This window comes from Rana temporaria, chromosome 9, assembly GCF_905171775.1.
Source record: "Rana temporaria chromosome 9, aRanTem1.1, whole genome shotgun sequence".
NCBI lineage: Eukaryota > Metazoa > Chordata > Amphibia > Anura > Ranidae > Rana > Rana temporaria.
Genome location: NC_053497.1, coordinates 35,503,098 through 35,529,413, shown reverse-complemented (window position 1 = coordinate 35,529,413; position 26,316 = coordinate 35,503,098). Strand labels below are relative to the sequence as shown.

Here is a 26,316-nt window from a genome sequence, read left to right as displayed (position 1 = left end):
ATAGCAACGCTCATACTCCTTGGGTTCGGCAAAGGCATATCTGTACTTTGTGTATTCCGTCAATAAGCTCGCAGGAGCAAGGCTTCTCTAACCCTCTTGTTTTGAATTGTACTATTGGTGTAGTGAAGGGACCTCCAGCTGTTGCAGAACTACAAGTCCCATGAGGCATAGAAAGACTGACAGCCACAAGCATAACACCCAGAGGCATGATCGGACTTGTATGTAGCGCTTGGTTGCTACTAGTAACCAACATCCACCATATCGCCCTGCTGCCAGACCTCCATCTATCACTCTCAGAGACAATGAACTGTCATTTGCGTTGTTTTTATTTTGGTTATTGGGGGAAAGGAAATATGGGATGCCCATAGAACATGTTGCTTTGCCATCATATTAAAGGACTTGTAATTTGGTTGAGCCTTGTAATCTGCTTGCTAGGTGCCGGTCGCCATCGCTCTGCTCTCCGCCGCAGCGCTAGTATTATAACTTTCTGCCGCCGGAATTTGCCGCTCCCTCCTAGGTGCCGCCTGGTACCAATGGTCCCATTGGGTCCCATGGACGGGCCGGCTCTGGCCCGGAGCACTCGCCCCTCCCGCCCCTGCCTTGTACCGGCCCTGCCTACTGTTATCACCGCGGCGGGGAACATTACAGACAGCGTTCGTTTGAACAGCTGTTTTCCCTGCTGCGCATAGACACTCCCCCTTGGACGGATCTGTCCAATCGCGAGCAAGGGGGAGTGTCTATGTGACTCCCCCTTGCTCGTGATTGGACAGATCCGTCCAAGGGGGAGTGTCTATGCGCGGCGGGGGAAAACAGCTGTTCAAACTAACGCTGTCTGTAATGTTCCCCGCCGCAGTGATTAACGTGGCAGCTGCGGCGATTTCGGCGGCGGCGGCCGGATTAAAAGGTCCGCCGGGCTGTATACGGCCCGCGGGCCGTAGTTTGCCCAGGTCTGCTCTAGATCCTTATCTTTCCTGTCACATCCTCCTCATGTGAGCTAAAGAGTCCGCTCTGAACAGTCTCAATGGCTGGCTATCAAATGTGCCGTTACTAGGCCAGAGGTCTGCAGTATCTCTCCCCGGCGGCCTAGTAATTTAGTAGCATGTGTTGCTTGGTGGACTATGGTTCCCAGCTAGTCCAGTCTGAAAATCCTGCGGCCCCAGGCCGCATCGATTTGACACATTTCCCACAGTCTCTCCTCTGGCCTCGTACCCAGCTCCCCTGGCATGCCTCAGTCCATGATGAATAACTTTATCTGGACACGTGTTCCGACAGCTTCTTCAGCCCCTCCGTTCCAGGACACTCCATCCATGACCATCTAAGGATGTAGCTCCCTCCCAGCTCTCCCGGGCTCCTCCGCGATCGGCCCCCCCCCCCCCCCAGATGGAGATGGCCTCCTGCTGCTGCCTAATGCTCCATTCGCCATGTCTCCCGGCTGACTACTTCTCCCCATTGGGCTGGGACCTGAGTTTATATGGGAGGCCTTCCCCTTGCCAATACCAAGTGGGGATTGGTCAGGGCTACTCACATGAGCTCCCTGTCACTCCGATCCTGTGCCCTGCCCCTCTTCCAGATCATTCTCCCTGGAAGCAGGGGAGACGCCCCAGAACAGGTGGTCACACCCACTGCTACACTAACCACTTCCTGCCCTAAGATCCAAACTAGCAGACTTAGCCTGAAGCATAGGCCTGTCTAAATTTACCTGCACTGACAGTTTCCCTAGTAAAAAAAAAAATCCTACTCTAGCACCTACCTACAGTAGAGGGTGCTACATGTTGTTTTGCAACAGCTGGAGGTCTGCTAATTGCATATCCCCGTGTAGTGTCTCCCTGTGCAAACTGTAGGCGCTATATAAATCCTATATAATAATAATTCCAGAATGTCACCAGATGAATATTAATTAGCAGAAAATAGCAAGTCCATTACTCACAAGACATGCAGCCCACCACTTTCCGAATTCCATGCTCCTTCATCGCCTCCACAATATTCCTCGTCCCTTCTGACAGCATGGTGGTCGGTCCTTTAATGACAAGTTTATGAAATGTTAAAATTTTCTAAGTATGATTTGTATCTGCAATGACAACATAACCTAAACCTTCATAGGCAGGGTCGCTGGTTCGAATCCCGACCACGACACTACCTGCCTGGAGTTTGCATGTTCTCCCTGTGCCTGCATGGGTTTCCTCTAGGTACTCTGATTTCCTCCCACACTCCAAAGACATGCTGGTAGGTTAATTGGCTTCTGTCTAAAATTGGCCCTAGTATATGAATGTGAGTTAGGGACCTTAGGGCCAGATCCACAAAAGGGATACGCAGGCGTATCTGCTGATACGCCGTCGTATCCCTGTTTCTATCTATGCGGCTGATTCATAGAATCAGTTACGCATAGATATTCCTAAGATCCGGCAGGTGTAATAGTTTTACACTGTCGGATCTTAGGATGCAGTACCGTGGCCGCCGCTGGGGGCATTTCTCGTCGAAATTCCACGTCGGGTATGCAAATTAGCACTTACGGAGATCCACAAAGGTTTTTCCCTTTGTGAAGTCTCCGTAAGTGTTAGTTTGCCGTCGCAAAGATAGGGCTACTTTTACAAAGTGTAAAGTTAGTACACCATGTAAAAGTATACCTGTCTTTCCCGTGTCGCTGTCAAATTTCTTTTTAAATTATTTTTTTTTCCCCCGCCGCATCTTTTTTTTTACCCGTCGCGATTCAAAAAACTCGGCGCAACGTAGCGTAAAGCACGTCGGGAAAATAGCGTCGGGAGCATGCGCAGTACGTCCGGCGCGGGAGCGCGCCTAATTTAAATGCGACTCGCCCCATTAGATTGGGCACGCCTTGCGCCGGACAGATTTAAGTTACACCGCTGCAAATTTCAAGGTAAGTGCTTTGTGGATCGGGCACTTAGGTAGAAATTTTGCGGCGGTGTAACTTAAATCGGAATATTTAAGTTGCGCCCGCTGGCTGTGGATCTGGCCCTTAGAGTGTAAGCTCCTTGAGGGTAGGGACCGATGTGAATGTACAATGTATATGTAAAGCGCTGCGTAAATTGACAGTGCTATATAAGTACCTATGGTAAATAATAAAAATATTATTATTATTATTATTATTATTATTATTATTAATAATAATAATAATAATAATAATAATAATGATGATGCATCCATGCGTGCAGAGATTAGAAATGCAATTATTGTGTGTGGTCACCTATGTCATAGCGGAGAAGGTCTGAACCAGGAAAAAAACACAACACCTCTATCATCTGCTCTAGGAGCTTTATTTAACCTGTGTGGTCAATAGCACATTCAACAGATTATTGGGAAGCAGCAAACTTGCATTTTGTAAATTCGTTTTCCACACAGAAGAAGGTAGAAGAAAAAGATTATTTTTGTGAGATTATATAATTACAAATACAATAAAGGAAAAACACTAGATGGTTCTCCAATGTGATAGAAGGAATAGAGTACACTAAACAATGGCTCCCCCTAGTGGAAGCACATGGCAATGACACCCAACCTAAGCCACAACACTGTTTTTGCATTTGCTTATGTCAACCTTCTTTGAATAGTAAACAGATCTACACGGTATATATAAAAAAAAATGCGACATTCACACTTGTGCATTGCAGAAACGCATGCAAAATTGCATCCTTACCCTCACAAAAACATGAAGTACTTTTGCAGGCACATGGTGGTGCTATTAAGTCTTGAAGTAGAACTATAGGCAAACCCCCCTCCCCATGTTGGATAGAGCAAGGGAGGGTTATTCCCCCCAATAAAGGATTATTCATCCCCATATCTTTGTCCCATTGGGGAGATGTACCGTCACTTCCTTTCCCATAGCCAAACATGAAGTGAGAGAAAATCTCTGCAAATAAGGGATTGTCTTTGGGCCCCCCGGGTCACCAAAACCACATGTACATTTGTTTTTCATGCATTTTTTTATGCAAATCCATCGAAGTCTATGGAGCCAAAAAACGCACAACGTTGTGTGTAAGAAGTCCCTACGCCTTTTGAAAAAACACATTGCAGGAAACTCCACAGATGTGAACAGAACCCATAAGAAATATAATTACATGTATTGCAATGCGTTTCTGTGGATCTGCGAATGCAAAAAAAAACACACACACACACACACACACACACACACACACACACACACACACACACACACACAGATGCGAACCTAGCCTTAAACCCTTTTCCAATCCGCTCTGCGGCCGCCCCAAAGATGTGTAATTCGGCTCCATTGAGAGCCGGTCACACTCTCTTGTCATACGAATTGGATGCGAGAAAATTTGCATCCAATTCGTATCAGTGTGAACCCAGCCTAACTCTGATAAAAGCTTAAAAATGCTGAAAAAAACACAGCTATTCAGCGTTTATCAGCATTTCTGAACCATAAGCTTTTGTGGGAGAAAAAAAGAAAAAGAAGAAGAAAGAAAAAAGGGAAGCTGAAAAACAGTACTGCAAAAACGCAGAAAAACTCATTCTACAGCGAATGCTACTGCCATTTTTATAAAGTAGCAGCATCAGGCAAACTGAGGGGGCCAGGTTCAGAAAGATACGACGGTGTATCTCCTGATACGCCGTCGTATCTCTGAGTTCTGCCGGTCGTATCTATGCGCCTGATTCAGAGAGTCAGTTACGCATAGATATTCCTAAGATCCGACAGGTGTAAATGTCACCGTCGGATCTTAGGCTGCAATTCCAGGCCGGCCGCTAGGTGGCGCTTCCGTACTATTACGCGATGAATATGCAAAGGAGGAGTTACGCCGATTCAGATACGAACGACCGCCCATCGCTTTTTTTTACGTTGTTCGGCTTTTTCCGGCGTATAGTTACCCCTGGGTCTATGAGGCGCAGCCAATGTTAAGTATGGCCGTCGTTCCCGCGTCGAGTTTTAAAATTATTACGTTGTTTGCGTCAGTCGTTCGCGAATACGGATGGACGTAATTTACGTTCACGACGAAAGCAATGTCATCCTTGCGACGTCATTTAGAGCAATGCACACTGGGAGATTTTACGGACGGCGCATGCGCCGTTCAAGTAAAAAACGTAAAAAAAACGCGGGGTCAAGGGAAATATTAATAAAACACGCCCCCTACATCCCCATTTGAATTACGCGGCCTTACGCCGCAACACATACGCTACGCCGCTCTAACTAAGGGCGCAAGTTCTTTGTGAATAAAGAACTTGCGCCCAAAGTTAGAGCGGCGTAATGTATCGGAGATACGTTACGCGGGCCAGACAGATACGCCAATGTATCTGAATCCGGCCCAGTGAGTTAAATAATCAAAAAACAACAAGAGTATTCAGTGTTTACTCCCATCAGTACCACTAGTGGGCAGACCGGCTAAAACCTAGAAAAACAGGACTGCCTTGGAATTTTCAGATTCCGGTACAGGACCTTTACACACATTCTTCAGTACAACATTCTGCTTTTATAAAGGGAGTGTAAGCTTTATTTTAAACTTGGGATGTATCCAAGAATAATAATAAAAAAAAATAATCATACATAGATTGATAAATTATTATTTAGATGTATGCAATTTAGAAAAGAAAATTACCATATTTATCAGCGTATACCGCGCACTTTTTTGCCCTGAAAATCAGGGCAAAATCGTGGGTGCGCGATATACGCCGATACCCGCGTCCAATTTTGAATACTGCGCCGGCATATACCGAGCGCAGTACACTCGTGTATAGTTGGGCAGGCTCGGCTCCTCTCGCGCTCACGTCCTGGACGTACAGGACGTGAGCGCGAGAGTAGCCAAGCCTGCCCGACTATACACGAGTGTTTGATAATGGGGAGGGTAGTGCTGCGCTAATCAGTGGTGAATGGATAGGTGAATAAGCAGGTGGGGGAGGGGAATGAAAATTTATATAAATGAAATGAGGAGCGGTATAGCCCAAATGGCATCAGCATAAAAATAAATATAAAATGATCAGTGAACAATAACAGTACTGGTGCAAATCATATGACTCCACAGGTTCCTCTTAGTGTGATGAAATACACTATAAATAATGGTGCAAAAAAATTCCCAAGTAACTGTGCTAGGTGACACTCCTATACTGGTGATAAACAATCCATCAACAGGGCTTGAAAAATATCAGCAAAAAATAAATATAAGTAAAGTTTCAAAAGTCCAAGAAAGCAAAAGTGCAAGTGTGGGTCCGCAATATGAAGTGAAAGGGGAATGGGGAGAACTCCAAGGAGGACCTGCCGTTGTTGGATCAGAGCCCATCGAGAGAACCATCTAATGTGGTTGGATCTATATGCTGTTACCTTACAGCAGTAAGGTAAGGGGACATCCTTACTTACCCTAAAAGGATCACTGGATACCCATTCCCCTTTCACTTCATATTGCGGACCCACACTTGCACTTTTGCTTTCTTGGACTTTTGAAACTTTACTTATATTTATTTTTTGCTGATATTTTTCAAGCCCTGTTGATGGATTGTTTATCACCAGTATAGGAGTGTTACCTAGCACAGTTACTTGGGAATTTTTTTGCACCATTATTTATAGTGTATTTCATCACACTAAGAGGAACCTGTGGAGTCATATGATTTGCACCAGTACTGTTATTGTTCACTGATCATTTTATATTTATTTTTCTGCTGATGCCATTTGGGCTATACCGCTCCTCATTTCATTTATATAAATTTTCATTCCCCTCCCCCACCTGCTTATTCACCTATCCATTCACCACTGATTAGCGCAGCACTACCCTCCCCATTATGAATTGCTTATGGTTTGATACACCTTTCAGTGCCGCAGCTGTACCTCCACTTCTCCTCACTTTCATTCCCTCCCCCCTCTTTTTTTCTTCTTTTCCCCTCCTTTGATAAGCACGGTAATAATCATTTTTCCAATATTTATACACGAGTGTACTGCGCTCGGTATATGCCGGCGCAGTATTCAAACTCGGCGCGGGAAACGAGCGGGGAGGACGCCGCAGAAGGACGCCGGACCCGACGAAGAGGACACCCGAAGCCGCAGACGGACGCCGGACCCGACGAGGCCGCCGATGGACGCCGCGGAAGACACCAAAACTGTAAGTACAAGAAATCTTTCCACAGGAATGCAGGTCCACTTTAGGGGTGCGCGCTATATGCCGGAGCGCGCAATACCCCGATAAATACGGTAAATATACAGTGAATTCTTATATGTGAATGAACCCAATCTAGCCATCAGGGCCGATCTGCCCTATAGGCTCACTAGGCAAGCCGCTTAGGGCCCCGCAAAGCTGCAGAAGGCCCCCCAAATTGCTAGAGGCCCCGTCTGATGAGAAGTAATTTTCGGTCCCCCACCCCGCTTCTCAACTCGCTGGCTGCATGGGAGAAGAGGCAAGAAGCTAGCACCCCCCGCTTCTCACTTTAATGTAAGATGTCATTTCCGAAAGCAGGACACCCCTTCCCCCCCCCCTTCACTGTCGGCAGTGCCCCCCCCCCCCCGGCTTCTCAACTGTAATGTGAGATGTCATTTTCGGCAGACCCCCCCCCCCCCGCTTCTCAACTTTAATTTGACATGTAATTTTGCTTAGGGCCCCAGGGAGGTCAGGATCGGCACTGCTAGCCATACTTGCAAAGATTAGACTGCTCACTTAGACCTGGTCTTGGTTCACACCATAGAGATGTGACTGAGCATGGTCGCATTCCCGAGTGTTGTGTAGAAAGGCAGCCAATTAATTTTAATGCACACACAGCACCAAACTGCATGGTGCTGTAGAACCATGCTGTATGACACGCATAGATGTGAACCTAGCCGTAGGTGACCCGATCTAACATGAAACATGATTTGGCATTGCCGGAAGATTGGTCAAAGCAGTGGAAGCTGCAGTTTAATGTTGGGGGAGGACCAGAGGAGCAGGGGGAAGGGGACAGACAGCTGACTCAACAGCTATGGCCTGGGAGTTTCTCACTTCTGCCTAATCTTGTCCCATAAGAGGGGGGGCACCGAACAGATTATTTTCCCCAGGGGAAATAATGTCTAGCTTCCCCACTGGTACTGCCTATAAAAGTACCAGCCATTATATTCTAATAAAGTAGAACGGCTAGTGGCTAGTGAAGGGGGAAAGGGGGCTTGGGTGGCGGGGGGGGGGGGTTGCGGGAGTTGTCCGGCTGCCATGGGAGAGACCTGTCAAAGTGGGCCAGTCTGGATGAAGTCCAGGGCCAAATTTTTGTCCCAGTCCAGCCCTGCCCTGGACTGCCACTCCAGGGGCACATTCACCATGGGCTGTTCTCTAAACCCTGACCAACAGCCCAGGCAGTGCAGCACCCACCCCACTCAGGAAGGAGTGGCGATCTGAGAGCGTAGGGAGAGCGTGTGTAACGACTCAACCAATACTCCCATCACTCCCACCTAATTACATCCGGGAAATACTAACCGCTCCCCCAGGAAGGAAAGGGGAGCCAGTGTTCTCTCCCGAAAAACTGACCGGAGCAAGCACTACACCAATCTAGGCCAAAAGGCCAAGGGACCTGACCTTTTGGCCAGACCCAGTGGGTCCCTGTCCTCACCAGGAGGCTTCCCTTTCGGCTTTCTCTAAAGGCGGCCTAGTAAAGTCCCTCCGTTCGTCGAGCAGTACGGTCCTGGTCCGCCCTGATACTAACTGTCCAGGTTGCCATTACACCAAGAAGTCTTGCATTGCCACCGATATCCCTAATCCACTGCCGTGGACCAGGGACGGTTAGCACAGCACCACCACTGATCTTAGCCATAAGGCCGAGAAGGTAGCCATAAAACCTAGAAAGTGCTTTATGCAATTAGTGACCAAGTTACTATGGTTGGGGGCTCTGAACCACCCCTTCTACAGACAAATTGTGAGAGAGGAGAATTGGTGGAAGGGGACAGGTTTGAGCGATAACCACAGTAGCTTAGTCACTCTGGGCCAGGTTCTCAAAAGAGTTATGCCGGTGTATCTACTGATACACCGGCGTAATTCGAATTTCCCGCCGGCGTATCATTGTTTTGTATTCGCAAAACATGATACGCCAGAATTAGGCTAGGATCCGACTGGTGTAAGTCACTTACACCGTCGGATCCTAAATGCAATACAACGCTGACCGCTAGGTGGCGTTTACGTTCAGGTCTCATTTGACTATGCAAATGAGCCTGATACGCCGATTCCCAAACGAATTTGCGTTGCGTACTCGTCGTTTGCGTAAGCGTAAGGTTACCCCTTCTATATGAGGGGTAACCTTACGCCAGTCCGCCATGTTAAGTATGGCGTCGGGTCCGCGTTGTCTTTTTCCGTCGGTTACGTCGTTTTCCTAAGTCGTTCTTGAATACGACTTTACGCCAATGACGCTCACGTCGGCGTCATTGACGTTTTTCGTCGTGAGCTGGAGCATGCGCACTGGGCTATTTTTCAGCTCGGCGCATACGCAGTTCAATCGGCGCGGGGGCGCGCTTAATCTGAATACAAGCCGCCCCCTTTGAATTACGCGGCCATACCCTGGGCCAATTACACTACGCCGCCGCAAATTACGGAGCAAGTGCTTGGAGAATACGGCACTTGCTCCAGTAAGTTGCGGCGGCGTGGTGTAAAGGGCTTACGCTACGCCGCCGCAGATTCTACAAGAATCTGGCCCTCTTTCCGTAAAATAGTGCCCAGGGTTTTAGGGGCACTTTAGAAAAAGGCGGAGCTGCCATAGGGGTACCAGGAGGTGCCATGTTTGCAATGTTTGCCACTTGACAATGCATATTATACTCTCAGGCACACTCAACCAGGGTTCCTCCAGTGGTTGCTAGGGGTTCCTTGAGCAGTTAGCAATTTCTGTCTCTCAGGTAAGTTCCTACTGACACCATTGAACTTTTTACCGATATGTCAGGGGGGTAATTCTTCCCAATGACCACAAGTGTAAGGCGCATTCTTTCCACTGACCATCACACTAATGCATCATGAATTGTAGGAGTTCTCCAAGACCTGCAAGTTATTTGAAGGGTTCCTCCGCGTTGAAAAGGTTGAGTAAGGCTGGTCTAAAAGTGTGATAGTTAATCCTTAGCTAATTTTCAGTGGGCCAGATCCACGAAGCGCGGCGCTTCTTTACGGCCGGCGTAGTGTATCTCAGATACACTACGCAGCCGTAACTTACCGCGTATTTCCCGTATTCTCAAAGAATTTGTGCCGGCGTAGTGTATCTGTGTCGGCGTAAGGGCACGCAATTCAAATGGATGAGATGGGGGCGTGTTTTATGCTAATACGTCTTGACCCAACGTAAATGACGTTTTTTTCTGAACGGCGCATGCGCCGTCCGTGGGGGTATCCCAGTGCGCATGCTCAAAATTAACCCGCAACAAGCCAATGCTTACGACGTGAACGTCATTCTACGCAAAGCCCTATTCGCGAACACCTTTCGTAAACGACGTAAAATTTTCAAAATTCAACGCGGGAACGACGTCCATACTTAACATAGGATACGCCTCATATAGCAGGGGTAACTATACGCCGAAAAAAGCCTTACGGAAACGACGTAAAAAATTGCGCCGGCCGGACGTACGTTCGTGGATCGTCGTATCTAGCTAATTTGCATACTCGACGGAAACGCCACCTAGCGGCCAGCGTAAATATGCACCTTAGATCCGACGGCGTACTAAGACGTACACCAGTCGGATCTAGCCCAACTTCAGGCGTATCTTGTGGATACAAAACAAAGATACACCGGCGCAAACTTGCAGATACGCCAGCGTAACTGCTTCGAGGATCTGGCCCATTGAGTCTGGGAAGCCTCTACTCCACAAAGAATAGGAACTAGAACCAACCCAGAAAATACCTATACCCCTCCCGTCGCCATTCAATGGTCCAATGTGGAAGCCTTTTTTGGCCAATAGAAGCTCTTCTTACTTTGTGCTATTAAAATGTTGGGTGTGGGCGAGACTTGGTACCACATCTATTCAAAAGGTAGATGTATAGTGATGGCCCCTGAGCATACCAAAGCGGAAGACATAACAAAACAAACAGGATTATAACTTTAGAAGGAATCAGGAGCGTAGTAAACCTTACCTAGGTCAGTTCTTGTTCCCAGGACAATTATCACGGCATCCTGTCCCTCTACAGCTTTGCTGACGTCACTTTTATTCAGCACATCCCCCACTACGATTCGGGTGGGTTTCTTATTAGCGGGCAGGCGAGCAGGGTCCCTTACCAGCACGGTCACATTATATCCTGTGAATAAAAACATGGAAGACATTTATCCAATAACTGTAAGCCACAAGGCAAGTGCGGTTAAAGTAGATCTTAACCACCTCCAGCCCAGGCCGATTCTGACACTTCGCTCCAATATGTAAAAATCATAATTTTTTTGCTAGAAAATGACATAGAACCCCCCAAACACTATATATGTTTTTTTAGCAGAGACCATAGAGAATACAGTAAATATATATCTAACATGTCATGCTTTAAAGTTGCACACGCTCGCGGAATGGTGCCAAACTTGGTACGTAAAAATCCCGATAGGCATCGCTTTAATTTTTTTTACCGATTACATGTTTTGAGTTACAGAGGAGGTCAAGAGCTAGAATTATTGCTCTCACTCCAACGGTCGCGGCGACACATAACATGTGTGGTTTGAACACCGTTTTCATATGTAGGAGAAACTTACGTATGCGTTCGCTTCTGCGTGCGAGCACACAGGGACAGGGCCGCTTTTTTTTTTTTTTTTTTTGAATTATTGTTAATTTTACTTATTTTTTATTTTGACACTTTAATAAAATAAAACATTTGATCACTTTTATTCCTATTACAAGGAATGTAAACATCCCTTGTAAAGGAATATGACGTGACAGGACCTCTTTACAGTGAGATATGGGGTCAATCAGACCCCACACCTCACCACTAGACGGGGAAGCCTAAAAAAAAACAAAAAAAAAAAATGATCACTGCTCCCCAGCCGAGGCGGCACAGTTTTTTGAATGCAGAGGCATGGGCGTCCGCTCCATAGGGCAAAGGGGGGGGCAATTGACCCCCCCTAGAAAATCGTGAAGGTGTTTTGCGACTGCGGGCTGCCTGAGCGGTCCCGGGCCGGATGTCACACAGGCACAGCGAGCAGAGTGAAGCCGCCTCCCCCTCCAGTGTTTATGTGTACACAAGGGGAGGGAACCTGCTGTGCCTGTGCCACGCCGATAGCTGATCTGAGGTAGTGAATTGGATGGGGGGTCCATCTGTGCTGAAGGGGGGGGGGTCTGTACTGAAGGGGGTTATGTGCTGAAGGGTGGTCTGTGCTTAAAGGGGGTCCATCTGTGCCGAATGGAGGGGTTTGTGCAGAATGGGGGGTCTGTGCTGAAGGGGGGGTCCATCTGTGCTGAATGGAGGGGTCTGTGCTGAAGGGGGGTCTGTGCTGAAGGTGGGGTCTGTACATTCTCTAGGCTATATTTATATGGGCATGGAGTGAAGCTGAATTATCTCAAGAGCCATTTCACACTGCCAGCTGGCTGCGTTATCGGTAAAGGGGCATTGTTTTTGCTGCGCTATTTGGCTGCTAGTGGGTCGCTTTTAACCCCCGCTAGCATTTAAAGAAAGGGTTAAATGCGACTGTGTATCGCCGCTGTCGAAGCGCCCCTCCCTGAAAAAATTTCAGCGGACGTCCATGTGCAGAGGCCAGGCGTGACGTCATAACATCGCGCCCGGCCTCCTACGATCATAGAGACTCTGGCGACCATCTTCCGCCGGAAATCTCTATGATCAGCATCCGGGGCTGGTGGATCCGTTTTCCGTAGAAGCACCTGGGTGGTGGGAGGGGCGTCACATTTCGCTGCCCGTAAGAACAATCAAGTGGCGTAACAGCTGCTATGATCGTTCTGAAAATGCAGATATCTGAATGATGCCTGTAGCTGCATCCATCATTCAGATATCACCACCACAAAGCCCAGTACGTCATATGACATCCTCTGGGTGAAAAGTGGTTAATGTGTGGCATTCAATCATACTGTATACGTGCCAATCTGCCTATCCTGTTCCCTGGACCTTATTCTTTCATACCTCCACTTCCCCTCGGCTCTTATCTGCCCCCTCTGGCAATAAACAATACTTACCTACCCATTATAACAGTGTCATACCCTCATTTCTCTCCTCCAACTACCGGTCTGTTTGCAATCTCACTATTCTTTCTAAAGGTGTACACCGTCTTGTTTATATGAGTATTAGCTTAATTCCTCTGAATGCACAAACCGTATGATCCTTTTTAATCCGGTTTCTGATGCTTTCATTCTCCCCAAAGCGCTCTCCCCGAGGAATCCAATGATCTGTTATTTACACCACTAACAACTTTATATCCTCGCATTGCACAGAGGCGGCATGCTCCTTTGTCCCCAAACCATCCGCTCTGGGTTAAATGGCATTGTACAAATCTATGTAAATATCTTTTTTCTTGAAATGTAATGTAATGTGACTATGTATATATGTGGAGTTTTAAATAAAGCTTTAAAAAAAAAAAAAAAAAAATCCGCTCTGGGTTAAAAAACGGTTACCGATTTTTTGCCAAGAGACAACCTCTCGTACACCAAATGGGGTTGTCCAGCCAAGTTTCATAAATCATAGGGAGACAGACTCCAACCATCTAAAAGCAGTTGTAAAGGCTGAAGGTTTTTTACCTTACTGCATTCTCTGCATTAACCACTTAAAGAGGAGTTCCACCCAAATTTGGAACTTCCTCTTAACCCACTCCTCTCCCCCTTACATGCCACATTTGGCATGTAATTTTTTTGGGGGGGAGTGGGGGCTTCAGGAGGAGTGGGACTTCCTGTCCCACTTCCTCCTTCCGGGTAGACGATTAAGCCTAATCGCCTAGGCGATTAAGCTTAATCACCTACAGGAAGGGGCTGCTGTAGGCGATCGCCCAGGACACGTGACAGGTCCTCGGCGATCGCCTGTCCAATCAGACGGCGCCTCGCCGGGCCGCGCCGCTCGCGCATGCGCAGTGCCGCTCGCGCATGCGCAGTGGGTGCCCGGCCGTGAAGCCGAAAGCTGTCACGGCCGGGTGCCCACACTGAGCATGAAGACGCCGGCCGGCGAGGGGGGGCGAGGAGCGGAGCCCCGTCCGGCGCATCGCTGGAGCCGTGGAGCAGGTAAGTGTCGGTTTATTAAAAGCCAGCAGCTACACTTTTTGTAGCTGCTGACTTTTAATAAACTTACAAAATGGGTGGAAAACCCCTTTAAGACCCGGACCTTTAGGCAGCTAAAGGACCCGGCCTAGGTTTTGCGATTTGGCACTGCATCGCTTTAACAGACAATTGCGCGGTCGTGCGACGTGGCTCCCAAACAAAATTGGCGTCCTTTTTTTCCCACAAATAGAGATTTCTTTTGGTGGTATTTGATCACCTCTGCAGTTTTATTTTTTGCGCTATCAACAAAAATGGAGCGACAATTTTGAAAAAACTTCAATATTTTTTTCTTTTTGCTATAATAAATATCCCCCAAAAAATGTTTTCCTCAGTTTAGGCCGATACGTATTCTTCTACCTATTTTTGGTAAAAGAAACGCAATAAGCGTTTATCGGTTGGTTTGCGCAAATCTTATAGCGTTTACAAAAAAGGGGATAGTTTTATTGCATTTTTATTATTTTTTTTTTTTTTTACTACTAATGGCGGCGATCAGCGATTTTTTTCGTGACTGCAACATTATGGCGGACACTTTGGACAATTTTGACACATTTTTGGGACCATTGTCATTTTCACAGCAAAAAAAAGCATTTAAAATGCATTGTTTATTGTGAAAATGACAGTTGCAATTTGGGAGTTAACCACAAGGGGGCGCTGAAGGGGTTATGTATGACCTAATATGTGTTTCTAGCTGTAGGGGGGTGTGGCTGTAGGTGTGATGTCATCGATTGTGTCTCCCTATAAAAGGGATGACACGATCGATGCCGCAGCCACAGTGAAGAAGTGATCGCGGGACCCCAGCGGCGATCGGGTCTGCGGGTCCCGGAGCTTCGGACTGGGTCACGGGCGCCCGCCCACGGCTGGGCACTAGCAGAGGACGCACCTGTACGTGCATGTGCCCAGCCGTGCCATTCTGCCGACGTAAATGTGCAGGAGGCGGTCCTTAAAGGGGTGGTTCCCCCTAAAAAACGACTTTTTTTTTTATTACACTGCCCCCCCACATTACAATCCGATTAAGGCTATTATTATTTTTTTGATGCTGTACATACCTTTGTACAGCATATTCACCCGTGCATCCGGGTTGCGAGTCCCGCGGGAGTGGGCGTTCCTAACAGGTCTGTGATTGACGTTTTGCCCCAAAACGAGCTCCCCCCCGTTGCGTAAGCCGCGTCACGGTTGGCGAAAGGAGCCGAACGGCGAGTCGGCGCTATACTGCGCATGCGCATTGCCATTCGGCTCCTTTCGCCAATCGCGACGCGGCTTACACGACGGGGGGAGCTCGTTTTTGGGTAAAACGTCAATCACAGACCTGTTAGGAACGCCCACTCCCGCGGGACTCGCAACCCGGATGCACGGGTGAATATGCTGTACAAAGGTATGTACAGCATCAAAAAAAAAATAATAGCCTTAATCGGATTGTAGTGTGGGGGGGCAGTGTAATAAAAAAAAGTAGTTTTTAGGGGGAACCACCCCTTTAAGCGGTTAATGTGAAAAAACGTTCTATTGTCAGCAGCCCCCCCCCCCCAAATACTTACTTGAGCACGATCTCAATCCAGCAGTACTGCTCCTTCTTGCCCTCCCCTCAATGGGCTCAGTGAGTGTAGCAGGATCCATTGGTACCCGCTACTGTCAAGGCCGAGCCACACTGTGTGTGTGTGTCAATGGACGCACAGAGCTTGCATGTGTATCCTCATAGGAAGCGGCTTCCTATGGTGGCACACAGAGAGAAGGAGGAGCAGAGAGCACCGGCAGGGGACCCAAGAAGAGGAGGATCGGAGTCACTCTGTGCAAAACAGGTAGGTATAACATTTACATTTACTTTAATACTAGATAAATTGTTGTCTTGGTCTATCACATTATCAGGACTGAAATATGCAATATCTATTTATTTCAGGTACATACAGTATCTCACAAAAGTGAGTACACCCCTCACATTTTTGGAAATATTTTATTATATCTTTTCATGTGACAACACTGAAGAAATTAACACTTTGCTACAATGTAAAGTAGTGAGTGTACAGCTTGCATAACAGTATAAATTGTCTGTCCCCCTCAAAATAACTTGTGCATCATCTTTAGAAGAGGCTTCCTTCTGGGATGACAGCCATGCAGACCAATTTGATGCAGTGTGTGGCGTATGGTCTGAACACTAACAGGCTGACCCCATCACCCCTTCAACCTCTGCAGCAATGCTGGCAGCACTCATATGTCGATTTCCCAAAGACAACCTCTGGATATGACGCTGAGCATGCGCACTCAACTTATTTGGTCGACCATGGTGAGGCCTATTCTGCATTGAACCTGTCCTGTTAAACTGCTGTATGGTTTTGGCCACCGTGCTGCAGCTCAGTTTCAGGGTGTTGGCAATCTTCTTATAGCCTAGGCCAGGGGTAGGCCACTTCGGCCCTCCAGCTGTGATGAAACTACAAATCCCATCATGCCTCTGCCTCTAGAAATCATGCCTGTGATTGTCAGGGTCTTGCAATGTCTCATGGGCCTTGTAGTTTAAAAACAGCTGGAGGGCCGAGGTTGCCTATGCCAACTTTATGTAGAGCAACAAATCTTTTTTTTTCAGATCCAGTTCTTTGCCATGAGATGCCATGTTGAACTTCCAGTGACCAGTATGAGAGAGTGAGAGCGATAACACCAAATGTAACACACCTGCTCCCCAATTACATCCAAGACCTTGTAACACTAACGAGTCATATCACACAGAGGAGGGAAAATGGCTAATTGGGATCCAATTTGGACATTTTCACTTAAGGGTGTACTCACTTTTGTTGCCAGCGGTTTAGACTAATGGCTGTGTGTTGAGTTATTTTGAGGGGATAACAATTTTACACTGCTACAATGTAAAGTAGTGAGTGTACAGCTTGTATAAAAAAAAGTGTCTTTTCTTCAGTGTTGTCACAAGAAAAGATATAATAAAATATTTACAAAAATGTGAGATATTGTATATAGTACCAACTATGGGCTAGATTCAGGTAGGGGGACGCAAGTTTGTGCGGGCGTAGCGTATGTTATTTACGCTACACTGCCGCAATTTAGAGAGGCAAGTGCAGTATTCACAAAGCACTTGCTCCGTAAGTTGCGGCGGCGTAGCGTAAATCTGCCGGCGTAAGCGCGCCAAATTCAAATTGTCAAGAGGTGGGCGTGTTTTATGAAAATAAAACATGACCCCACGTAAATGAAGTTTCTCACGAACGGCGCATGCGCCGGCCGGGAACGTATCCCAGTGCGCATGCTCCTAATCACGTCGCAAATAGTCAATGCTTTCGACGTGAACATAATTTACGCAAAGCCATATTCGCGAACGACTTATGCAAACGATGTAAAATGTTCTAAATTCGACCCGGGAACGACGTCCATACTTAACATTGGCTATGCCTCATATAGCAGGAGTAACGTTACGCCGGAAAAAGCCTTACGCAAACGACGTAAAAAAATCCGCCGGGCGCACGTACGTTTCTGAATCGGCGTATCCGGCTCATTTGCATATTCTACGCTGAAATCGACGGAAGCGCCACCTACCGGCCAGCGTAAATATGCACCCTAAGATACGACGTAGAAGACTTACGCCGCTCGTATCTTAGCCTAATTTAAGTGTATCTGGTTTCCAGAATACGCTTAAATTTACGACGGCGTAGATTCAGAGTTACGACGGCGTATCTACTGATACGCCGGCGTAACTCTCTGTGAATCTAGCCATATTTATGCAGAGCTTTACATATACACTATATTACCACTGCCTTTACACACACACATGAACTCTTATGCCCTGTACACACGATCGGTTCATCCGATGAAAACGGTCTGATGGATTTTTTCATCAGATATCCGATGAAGCTGACTGATGATCAGTCTTGCCTACACACCATCAGTTAAAAAAAACGATCGTTTCAGAACGCCGTGACGTAAAACACAACGACGTGCTGAGAAAAATAAAGTTCGATGCTTTCGAGCATGCGTCGACTTGATTCTGAGCATGCGTGGATTTTTAACCGATGGACGTACGCACAGACGATCGTTTATTTATATATAAAAACCCCAGCAGAGCATGATCCAATTTGCTACAGCAGGGGAAAAAATTCCTTCCCGATCCCCCGAGGGGCAATCGGATTTTCCCCGGATCAACTTTACCTATAAATGTCAGTACTCAGTTATATTCTGTACATTTAGGAAAGTATACAGACCTTTCTTAAAGCAATCTACTGAGCTGGCCAGAACCACCTCTGGAGGGAGTCCGTTCCACATTTTCACAGCTCTTACTGTGAAGAAACCTTTCCGTATTTGGAGGTGAAATCTCTTTTCCTCTAGACGTAAAGAGTGCCCCCTTGTCCTCAGTGTTGACTGTAAAGCGAATAACTCAACACCAAGTTCACTATATGGACCCCTTATATATTTGTACATGTTGATCATACCCCCCCCCCCCCCTATTCTCCTCTTCTCAAGAGTGAATAAATTCAGTTCCTCTAATCTTTCCTCATAACTGAGCTCCTCCATGCCTCTTATCAGTTTGGTTGCTCTTCTCTGCACTTTCTCCAGTTCCCTGATATCCTTTTTTGAGAACTGGAGCCCAAAACTGAACTGCATATTCCAGATGAGGTCTTACTAATGATTAGTACAGGGGGGCAAAATTATATCTCTCTCTGGAGTCCATACCTCTCTTATAACAAGAAAGGACTTTGCTCGCTTTGGAAACCGCAGCTTGGCAGTGCATGTTATTATTGAGCTTATGATCTACCAAAACCCCCAGATCCCTCAAGTGGAGTTTCCATCCCAAATTTTTTTTTCATTATTGTGCTCATTAGACCTAAAAGTAAAAAATAAATAAAAAATTACTCATCTGGAAATGGCTGTTACTATGCGGTCCCACGAAATCTGCCTTTGAAACCACCTAGGATTCTGACATCATCTCCCTCTAATGCTCCTGGGAAATGTGTGTCATCATTTCCCAGGATGCAGTGCGCTGTCCAATTATCACTCCCCATCCAAGACTTCCAGGAAGTAAGTGCTTGTAGGCTTCACAATGCCCACAAGCAAAATGACAACGGTGTAGACATAGTTTTATAAACTATCTTTTTTGAATATCTATGCGGATCGGCGGCGGATTGTAAAATAGTAAGTGACCGGATTTATATTATAAAAACGCAGGATGAAAGGACATACATCTAAAAAATGAAAAAAATGCTAATTGTGGTTGGAACTCCGCTTTAAGATCCTTCTCCACTTCTCATGTGCATAAGACCAGTTACAATTTTTCTAGGCTGGGAGCAAAGTCAACGATTAGAAAGTTGGTTGGTTCCCATTAGATTTGAACCCCCCCCCCCATCAGATTGTCAAATCGTCCCCTTTCAGACCTCGTACACACAACCGTTTTCCTCAACAAAATCCATCAAGAAAAATGCTGGCAGAGCCGTGGATCTCGAGGAAGAAAAAAAAAAAACACAGTTCTCTCTTTTCTCGTCGGGAGTCTCAATTTCCTCGTCGGCGCTGGTTTACGACGAGAAACACGTTTGAGTGTATGCTTAGAAACGCGCGCATGCTCAGAATAAATTATGAGACGGGAGCGCACCTTCGGTAAAAGTAGCGTTCGTAATGGAGATAGCACACTCGTCACGCTGTAACAGACTGAAAAGCGTGAATCGTCTCTCACCAAACTTTTACTAACACGCGGTAACACGAGATTAGCAAAAGCAGCCCCAAGGGTGGCGCCAGTGGAATGGAACTTCCCCTTTATAGTGCCATCGTACGTGTTGTACGTCACCGCGTTTGAGAACGACGAGATTTTGTCTTGACAGTGTGTACGCAAAGAAAGCTTGACAAGATTCTCGACAAGCCTGACAAGGAACTTGTCGAGGAAAACGATGTTTCATTTACGACGAGATTCTCCGTCGTGTGTACGAGGCCTGACTCTTAATTAATCAAATGAAATGTTCTGGAAAAGAATAAAAAATTCTAATGAAATTCAGCAGGTGTAAGGCCAGCTTTATGCACCATCATGTTCCTACTAGGCAGCGACCATGTGATGAGCTTAGGACGTTGGTCACACGAGGGAGCCTGGAAGTAGCACCATTTTTCTTCCAGAAAAAGCAGTCTCTCTATATTATACAAACAAATAAATAAAAATAAATGTGCATTGGTAGTGCTGACACATAGTATTATTTCATGTGCCATGCAATTTTTAATAACGGGTCAATTCCTCTTTTAGTCTTGGAGTTATGTAGCGCCAGCAGTAGCCAAGGCAGGCTGCACGACATGTAAATGACCAAGCAAAATTTTATGGACAAACTTAAAGAGGAGTTCCACCCAAATTTGGAACTTCCTCTTAACCCACTCCTCTCCCCCTTACATGCCACATTTGGCATGTAATTTTTTTGGGGGGGAGTGGGGCTTCAGGAGGAGTGGGACTTCCTGTCCCACTTCCTCCTTCCGGGTAGACGATTAAGCCTAATCGCCTACAGGAAGGGGCTGCTGTAGGCGATCGCCCAGGACACGTCACAGGTCCTCGGCGATCGCCTGTCCAATCAGACGGCGCCTCGCGCATGCGCAGTGGGTGCCCGGCCGTGAAGCCGAAAGCTGTCACGGCCGGGTGCCCACACTGAGCATGAAGACGCCGGCCGGCGAGGGGGGGCGAGGAGCACAGCCCCGTCCGGCGCGTCGCTGGAGCCGTGGAGCAGGTAAGTGTCGGTTTATTCAAAGCCAGCAGCTACACTTTTTGTAGCTGCTGACTTTTAATAAACTTACAAAATGGGTGGAAAACCCCTTTAAAGTATGACTCAGGGCCAGTTCACACACCATAAAGAACGCAGTCCAGATGAATTTTTGCATGCACGTTTTTTATGCTTTCCAATGCACCGTTTCCCCATCTTTTTTTCTTCTTAAGGCCCCTTTCACACGGGACGGATCAGTGATGAGTGAGAAACTTATATAGCGCAACACATGCGAACTGAATCGCCTCTGGGCGCTTGGTATCCATTCCCTGGGCCCTCAGAAGAGATGGGTCTTGATCTTTCTCCTGAAGGCCAAGGGGTTTACCTACAACCGGATGCTGGTTGGAAGAGCGTTCCATAGTCTGGGTCCTTGGACCGCAAATCTTCGTTCTCCTTTGGACTTGTATCTGGCTTTGGGTATCTGGAGTAGATTTTGGTTGGTGGATCGCAGAATGAGATTGGTGTTGTGAGCTTTTAGTTTCTCGCATAGATATTGGGGGGCATTTCCCAGAATACACTTATGCGTTAGACCAGGGCTTGACAAATTCCGGTCGCCAGGTCGACTAGAAATAGTGTCCTGGCGACTTGGCTTGGAAGGTCCGCCATAATGTCGCAGTCACGAAAAAAAAATGGCTGATCGCCGCCATTACTGGTAAAAAAATATATAATAAAATAAAAATGCCATAAAACTATCCCCTATTTTGTAAACGCTATAACTTTTGCGCAAACCAATCAATAAACGCTTATTGCGATTTTTATTTACCAAAAATAAGTAGAAAAATACGTATCGGCCTAAACTGAGGGAAAAAAAATAATGTTTATATATTTTTGGGGGATATTTATTATAGCAAAAAGTAAAAAATATAGATTTTTTTTTTTTCAAAATCGTCGCTCTATTTTTGTTTATAGCGCAAAAAATAAAAACAGCAGAGGTGATCAAATACCACCAAAAGAAAGCTCTATTTGTGGGAAAAAAAGGACGCCAATTTTGTTTGGGAGCCACGTTGCGCGACCACACGTCAGTTAAAGCGCCGAATCGCAAAAACTGCCCAGGTCCTTTACCTGCATAATGGTCTGGGTCTTAAGTGGTTAAACACGCATCTATGTGCAAGAATATTATGGATTATTGCGCAGGAACTTTTTTCATAGAAAACACGTGTAATAACATGAGGAATTTAGCTCCGTGTGCAAGGCGCCTTCTAGTTCCTTCTTCATTTCTGCCTGCATTGAATTTTATCGCCTGGATAGAAAATGGTTCCTATCAGCATTTTTGACAAGGAGGAGAGAAATGTTATCTCTGGGAAACACACGGAGGGTCATGACTCAGCACTCTGACATGTGTACAGGGGAATACACGGCTCACATGGAGACTGTATGTGCTCAGGATGTATGATCCCGTGTGTCTCCGAACCACAGCAGGGAATTAGGTCATATCACAGTGGATGCTCAGGAGCCTGCGGTGCGTGCGAGGGGCTTTGTGCTGCATGCAAACTAGAAGAAAAGCCGCGCTCTCCAGTTATTATGTAACGGAGCAGATTCATGTGCAGACAACAGAGGCGTCACACACACAGGAGCCAATCAGATAGAAGTGCACAGCTTTTTCTACAACAGTTACACATTATATGTGCCATAATACAACATTGTCAGCAAATCTTTTTGACCCCCTGCGGATTTTGTACGTTTGCCCACTGACAAAGAAATGATCAGTCTATAATTTTAATGGTAGGTTCATTTTAACAGTGAGACTACACGATTTCAGCCAGATAGTATGGCTGAATTTGCATCGTCGTCGCACAGGACTCTTTTTTTTGGTCCGCACCAAGCGAATCGAAAGGGTGTTCACACCCATGCGATCCGATTCCTGTCCGAACTATGCAAACCAAAATGGGGGTGTCATTAAAAAAAGAGTAAGTAAACGCTGATGGGTTTTACTTCCTCTTTTTCCCCCTGCAAAGTAAAAGCATAATGGGCTAGTGTGTATCACATACTAGCCCATTATGTTGCCTGCAAACGGAGCCCGTGATGTCCCCGCGTACATCTTACCCCTCTTCCTTCCTGGGCTGTGGACTCAGATTCTGTGACTGGCCAGAGTCACGTGATGTCACTCCCACGCATGCGCACGGGAGCCGACGGTCACAGCACATCCCTTTCTTCAGTGCGCAAGCGCCGATGACGTTGGCGCAAGCATATATGGTAAATATCTCCTAAACCGTGCAGGTTTAGGAGATATTTCCAGTACCTACAGGTAAGCCGTATTATAGGCTTACCTGTAGTGAAAAGTGGTGTGTAATGCCCCGTACACGCGATCGGAATTTCCATAGGAAATTCCGACCATGTGTATGCCCCATTGGAGAAATTCCATCGTAAATTCAGATGAATTCCATCGGAGTTTAAATATAGAACATGTTCTATTTTACTCCGATGGAATTCGTCGGAATTCCGATGAGCTTTTGGTCGGGCAAAAGTCTGATCGTGTGTACGCGGCATAAGGGTTTACAACCACTTTAACATTGTACCGACACTCACAGCAGTTGGCATATGGCAGTATAAACTGCCTTGCGAGCAGGGCCGTTTGAAGGAATTTGGGCATGGAGGCTCCCCCTTCACATCAGAAGCCCCCATACCATCAGGGCTCCCCCCTTCACATCAGAAGCCCCCATACCATGAGGGCTCCCCCTTCACATCAGAAGCCACCATACCATCAGGGCTCCCCCTTCACATCAGAAGCCACCATACCATCAGGGCTCCCCCCTTCACATCAGAAGCCCCTATACCATCAGGGCTCCCCCTTCACATCAGAAGCCCCCATACCATCAGGGCTCCCCCCTTCACATCAGAAGCCCCCATACCATCAGGGCTCCCCCTTCACATCAGAAGCCACCATACCATCAGGGCTCCCCCTTCACATCAGAAGCCACCATACCATCAGGGCTCCCCCTTCACATCAGAAGCCACCATACCATCAGGGCTCCCCCTTCACATCAGAAGCCACCATACCATCAGGGCCCCCCCTTCACATCAGAAGCCCCCATACCATCAGGGCCCCCCCCTTCACATCAGAAGCCACTATACCAGTGGTTCTCAACCTTCTAGCGCCGTGACCCCTTGATAAAATTTCCCAAGTTGTGGGGACCCCTAACGGTAAAATTATTTGCGTGGCAAGACAAGTAATTTGCGCCCCTAACCCACAGACATATAGCGCTCCCTGAGTCCCTTCCACTCGAACAGTGTTAAAACCCCTTATGGTACATTTTAGGATGTACCACTCTTTCTCTTTGTTCTCCTTTATTTCCCTTGTATCTCTCTATCCCAATTTCTTGTTTTCCCCCCCTTCCCTCTCTCTAGCTGTGTTTCTTGTTATTTCTATTATGCTTTCTCTCCCTTTTTCTTGGTTCCTCCCCCTTTTCCTCTCCCTTCCATCTATTCTCTATTTTTATTCCTTCACTTACTCCTTGGTGGGAGGATGCATGAACATAACAGCTGGGTGGCCACAGGCTCCAAAGACAGCCCTGCTGGGGGGCAGCAAAAGGCTGGGAGAGTGGTGTGGGCTTCAGGAACAGCCCAGGATTCGGTGACCCCTGGCAAATCATCATTTGACCCCCGAGGGGGTCCCGACCCCCAGGTTGAGAACCACTGCACTATACCATCAGGGCTCCCCCCTTCACATCAGAAGCCACTATACCATCAGGGCTCCCCCTTCACATCAGAAGCCACTATACCATCAGGGCTCCCCCTTCACATCAGAAGCCACCATATCATCAGGGCCCCCCCCTTCACATCAGAAGCCACCATACCATCAGGGCTCCCCCTTCACATCAGAAGCCCCCATACCATCAGGGCTCCCCCCTTCACATCAGAAGCCCCCATACCATCAGGGCTCCCCCCTTCACATCAGAAGCCCCCATACCATCAGGGCTCCCCCCTTCACATCAGAAGCCCCCATACCATCAGGGCTCCCCCCGTCACATCAGAAGCCACCATACCATCAGGGCTCCCCCTTCACATCAGAAGCCACCATCAGGGCTCCCCCCTTCACATAAGAAGCCCCCAAACCATCAGCCTCCCCCCTTTTTAAGTGACGACTTGAGGCAGCAGTGCTGTAGGAAGGCTGTAGGAAGCGCGGCAAGGGCAGCAAGCAAGGGCACTGCCTGGGGCCCCAGGTCAGTTTGGGGCCCCAAGCAATTGCTTGGTTTGCCTGCCTTGTAGCGACGGGCCTGCTTGCGAGGCAGGTGCGATGCAGGATCCCGCAGTGGATTTGCAGTGTTCCCGCATCGCACCTATGTGAATCGGCTCTCAGAGACAGAACAACAACAAAAATATCCAGAAAAAAATAAAAATGCATTTCAAAAAAGTTATAAATTGATTTGCATTTTTTAATAAGTGAAATAAGTACATGACCCTTTCGTAAAAAATGACTTGGTACTTGGTAAAACCCTTGCTGGAAATCACAGAGGTCAGATGTTTCTTGTAGTTGCCCACCAGGTTTGCACACATCTCAGGAGGGATTTTGTCCCACTCCTCTTTGGAGATCCTCATTCATTAAAGCGTTTTTTTTGTGTTGGACAGATCCCATTCCTTAGCGTGTTATACAGCACAGTGCTTGTGCTGTGTCATTTGGCCCCCTGTAACACCAAAAAAAAAAAACTGTCTGGTCCTGCCTGGCTAAACCCTCTCTGCAAACTGACCACGGAGTATCATGGCTGCTGAGCCCTGACACCGTGGTCAGTTTAGGAGATTTCGTCATCCCCAGCCCTCCTATCTGTCTCCTGTGTCCTCCTCTCCCTGCCTGTCTGCTCGTACCAGCACCCGCCTAGCGCCCCCCCACCCCACTGCTCTCAAAACTCCAACTAACACCCAGCGATTCACACTAGTGTGATGCCAGACATCGCATGTGAGTCGCACCGCTTTGCTGTGAAGACTTGCGATGTCTGTGTGATGCAATTTCAGCCATACAAATGTGATGCGATTTCAGCCATACAAATTGTATGGATGAAATATCACATGCGCACCAAAATGGTGCAGGACCCTTTTTTTGGTCCACACTGGAATCGGATCGCATGGGTGTTCACACCCATGCGATCGGATTCCTGCACCATTTCACAATCCGCACTGTGATCTGCGGATCCATTTGGGGGGGGTCATTAACTTTACATTGGATCCCTGGGGTCAGCTGACTGACTCTCTATCCTCTCTTCCCCACCTCCCCAGCTGACATTAGTGGGAGTGCTCGGCCCCACCCACTGGAGCTGTGAGCCCAAGAGTGAGGAGAGCCGATCTTATATAGGTACAGGTCGGAAGATTTTGTACAGAACACAGGCACACTTGTTATTATGGTACAGAGGGGATAAGACGATTTAGTTGCAGTGGGTTAACAACCACTTTAAGGTTTCGAGGCTGAAGTTTGGCACTCAAATCTTCAGCTCCCTCCACATATTTTCTATGGGAATAAAGTCTGGAGACTGGCTAGGCCACTCCAGGACCTTAATGTGCTTATTCATGAGCCAC

General features: G+C 47.2%; 1 protein-coding gene across 1 annotated transcript in view; it reads right to left on the bottom strand.

Annotated features, from left to right (window-relative positions):
* The window catches only part of BLVRB (biliverdin reductase B), a 62,063-nt gene that overhangs the window by 29,325 nt on the left and 6,422 nt on the right, over window positions 1-26,316 (bottom strand). The window contains exons 2-3 of the mRNA XM_040323158.1: window positions 11,007-11,168; window positions 1,928-2,017 (exon numbers count right to left, since the gene is read on the bottom strand). Of these exons, the coding sequence (XP_040179092.1) occupies window positions 1,928-2,017; window positions 11,007-11,168 (252 nt within the window). The remainder of the gene's footprint in view (window positions 1-1,927; window positions 2,018-11,006; window positions 11,169-26,316) is intronic.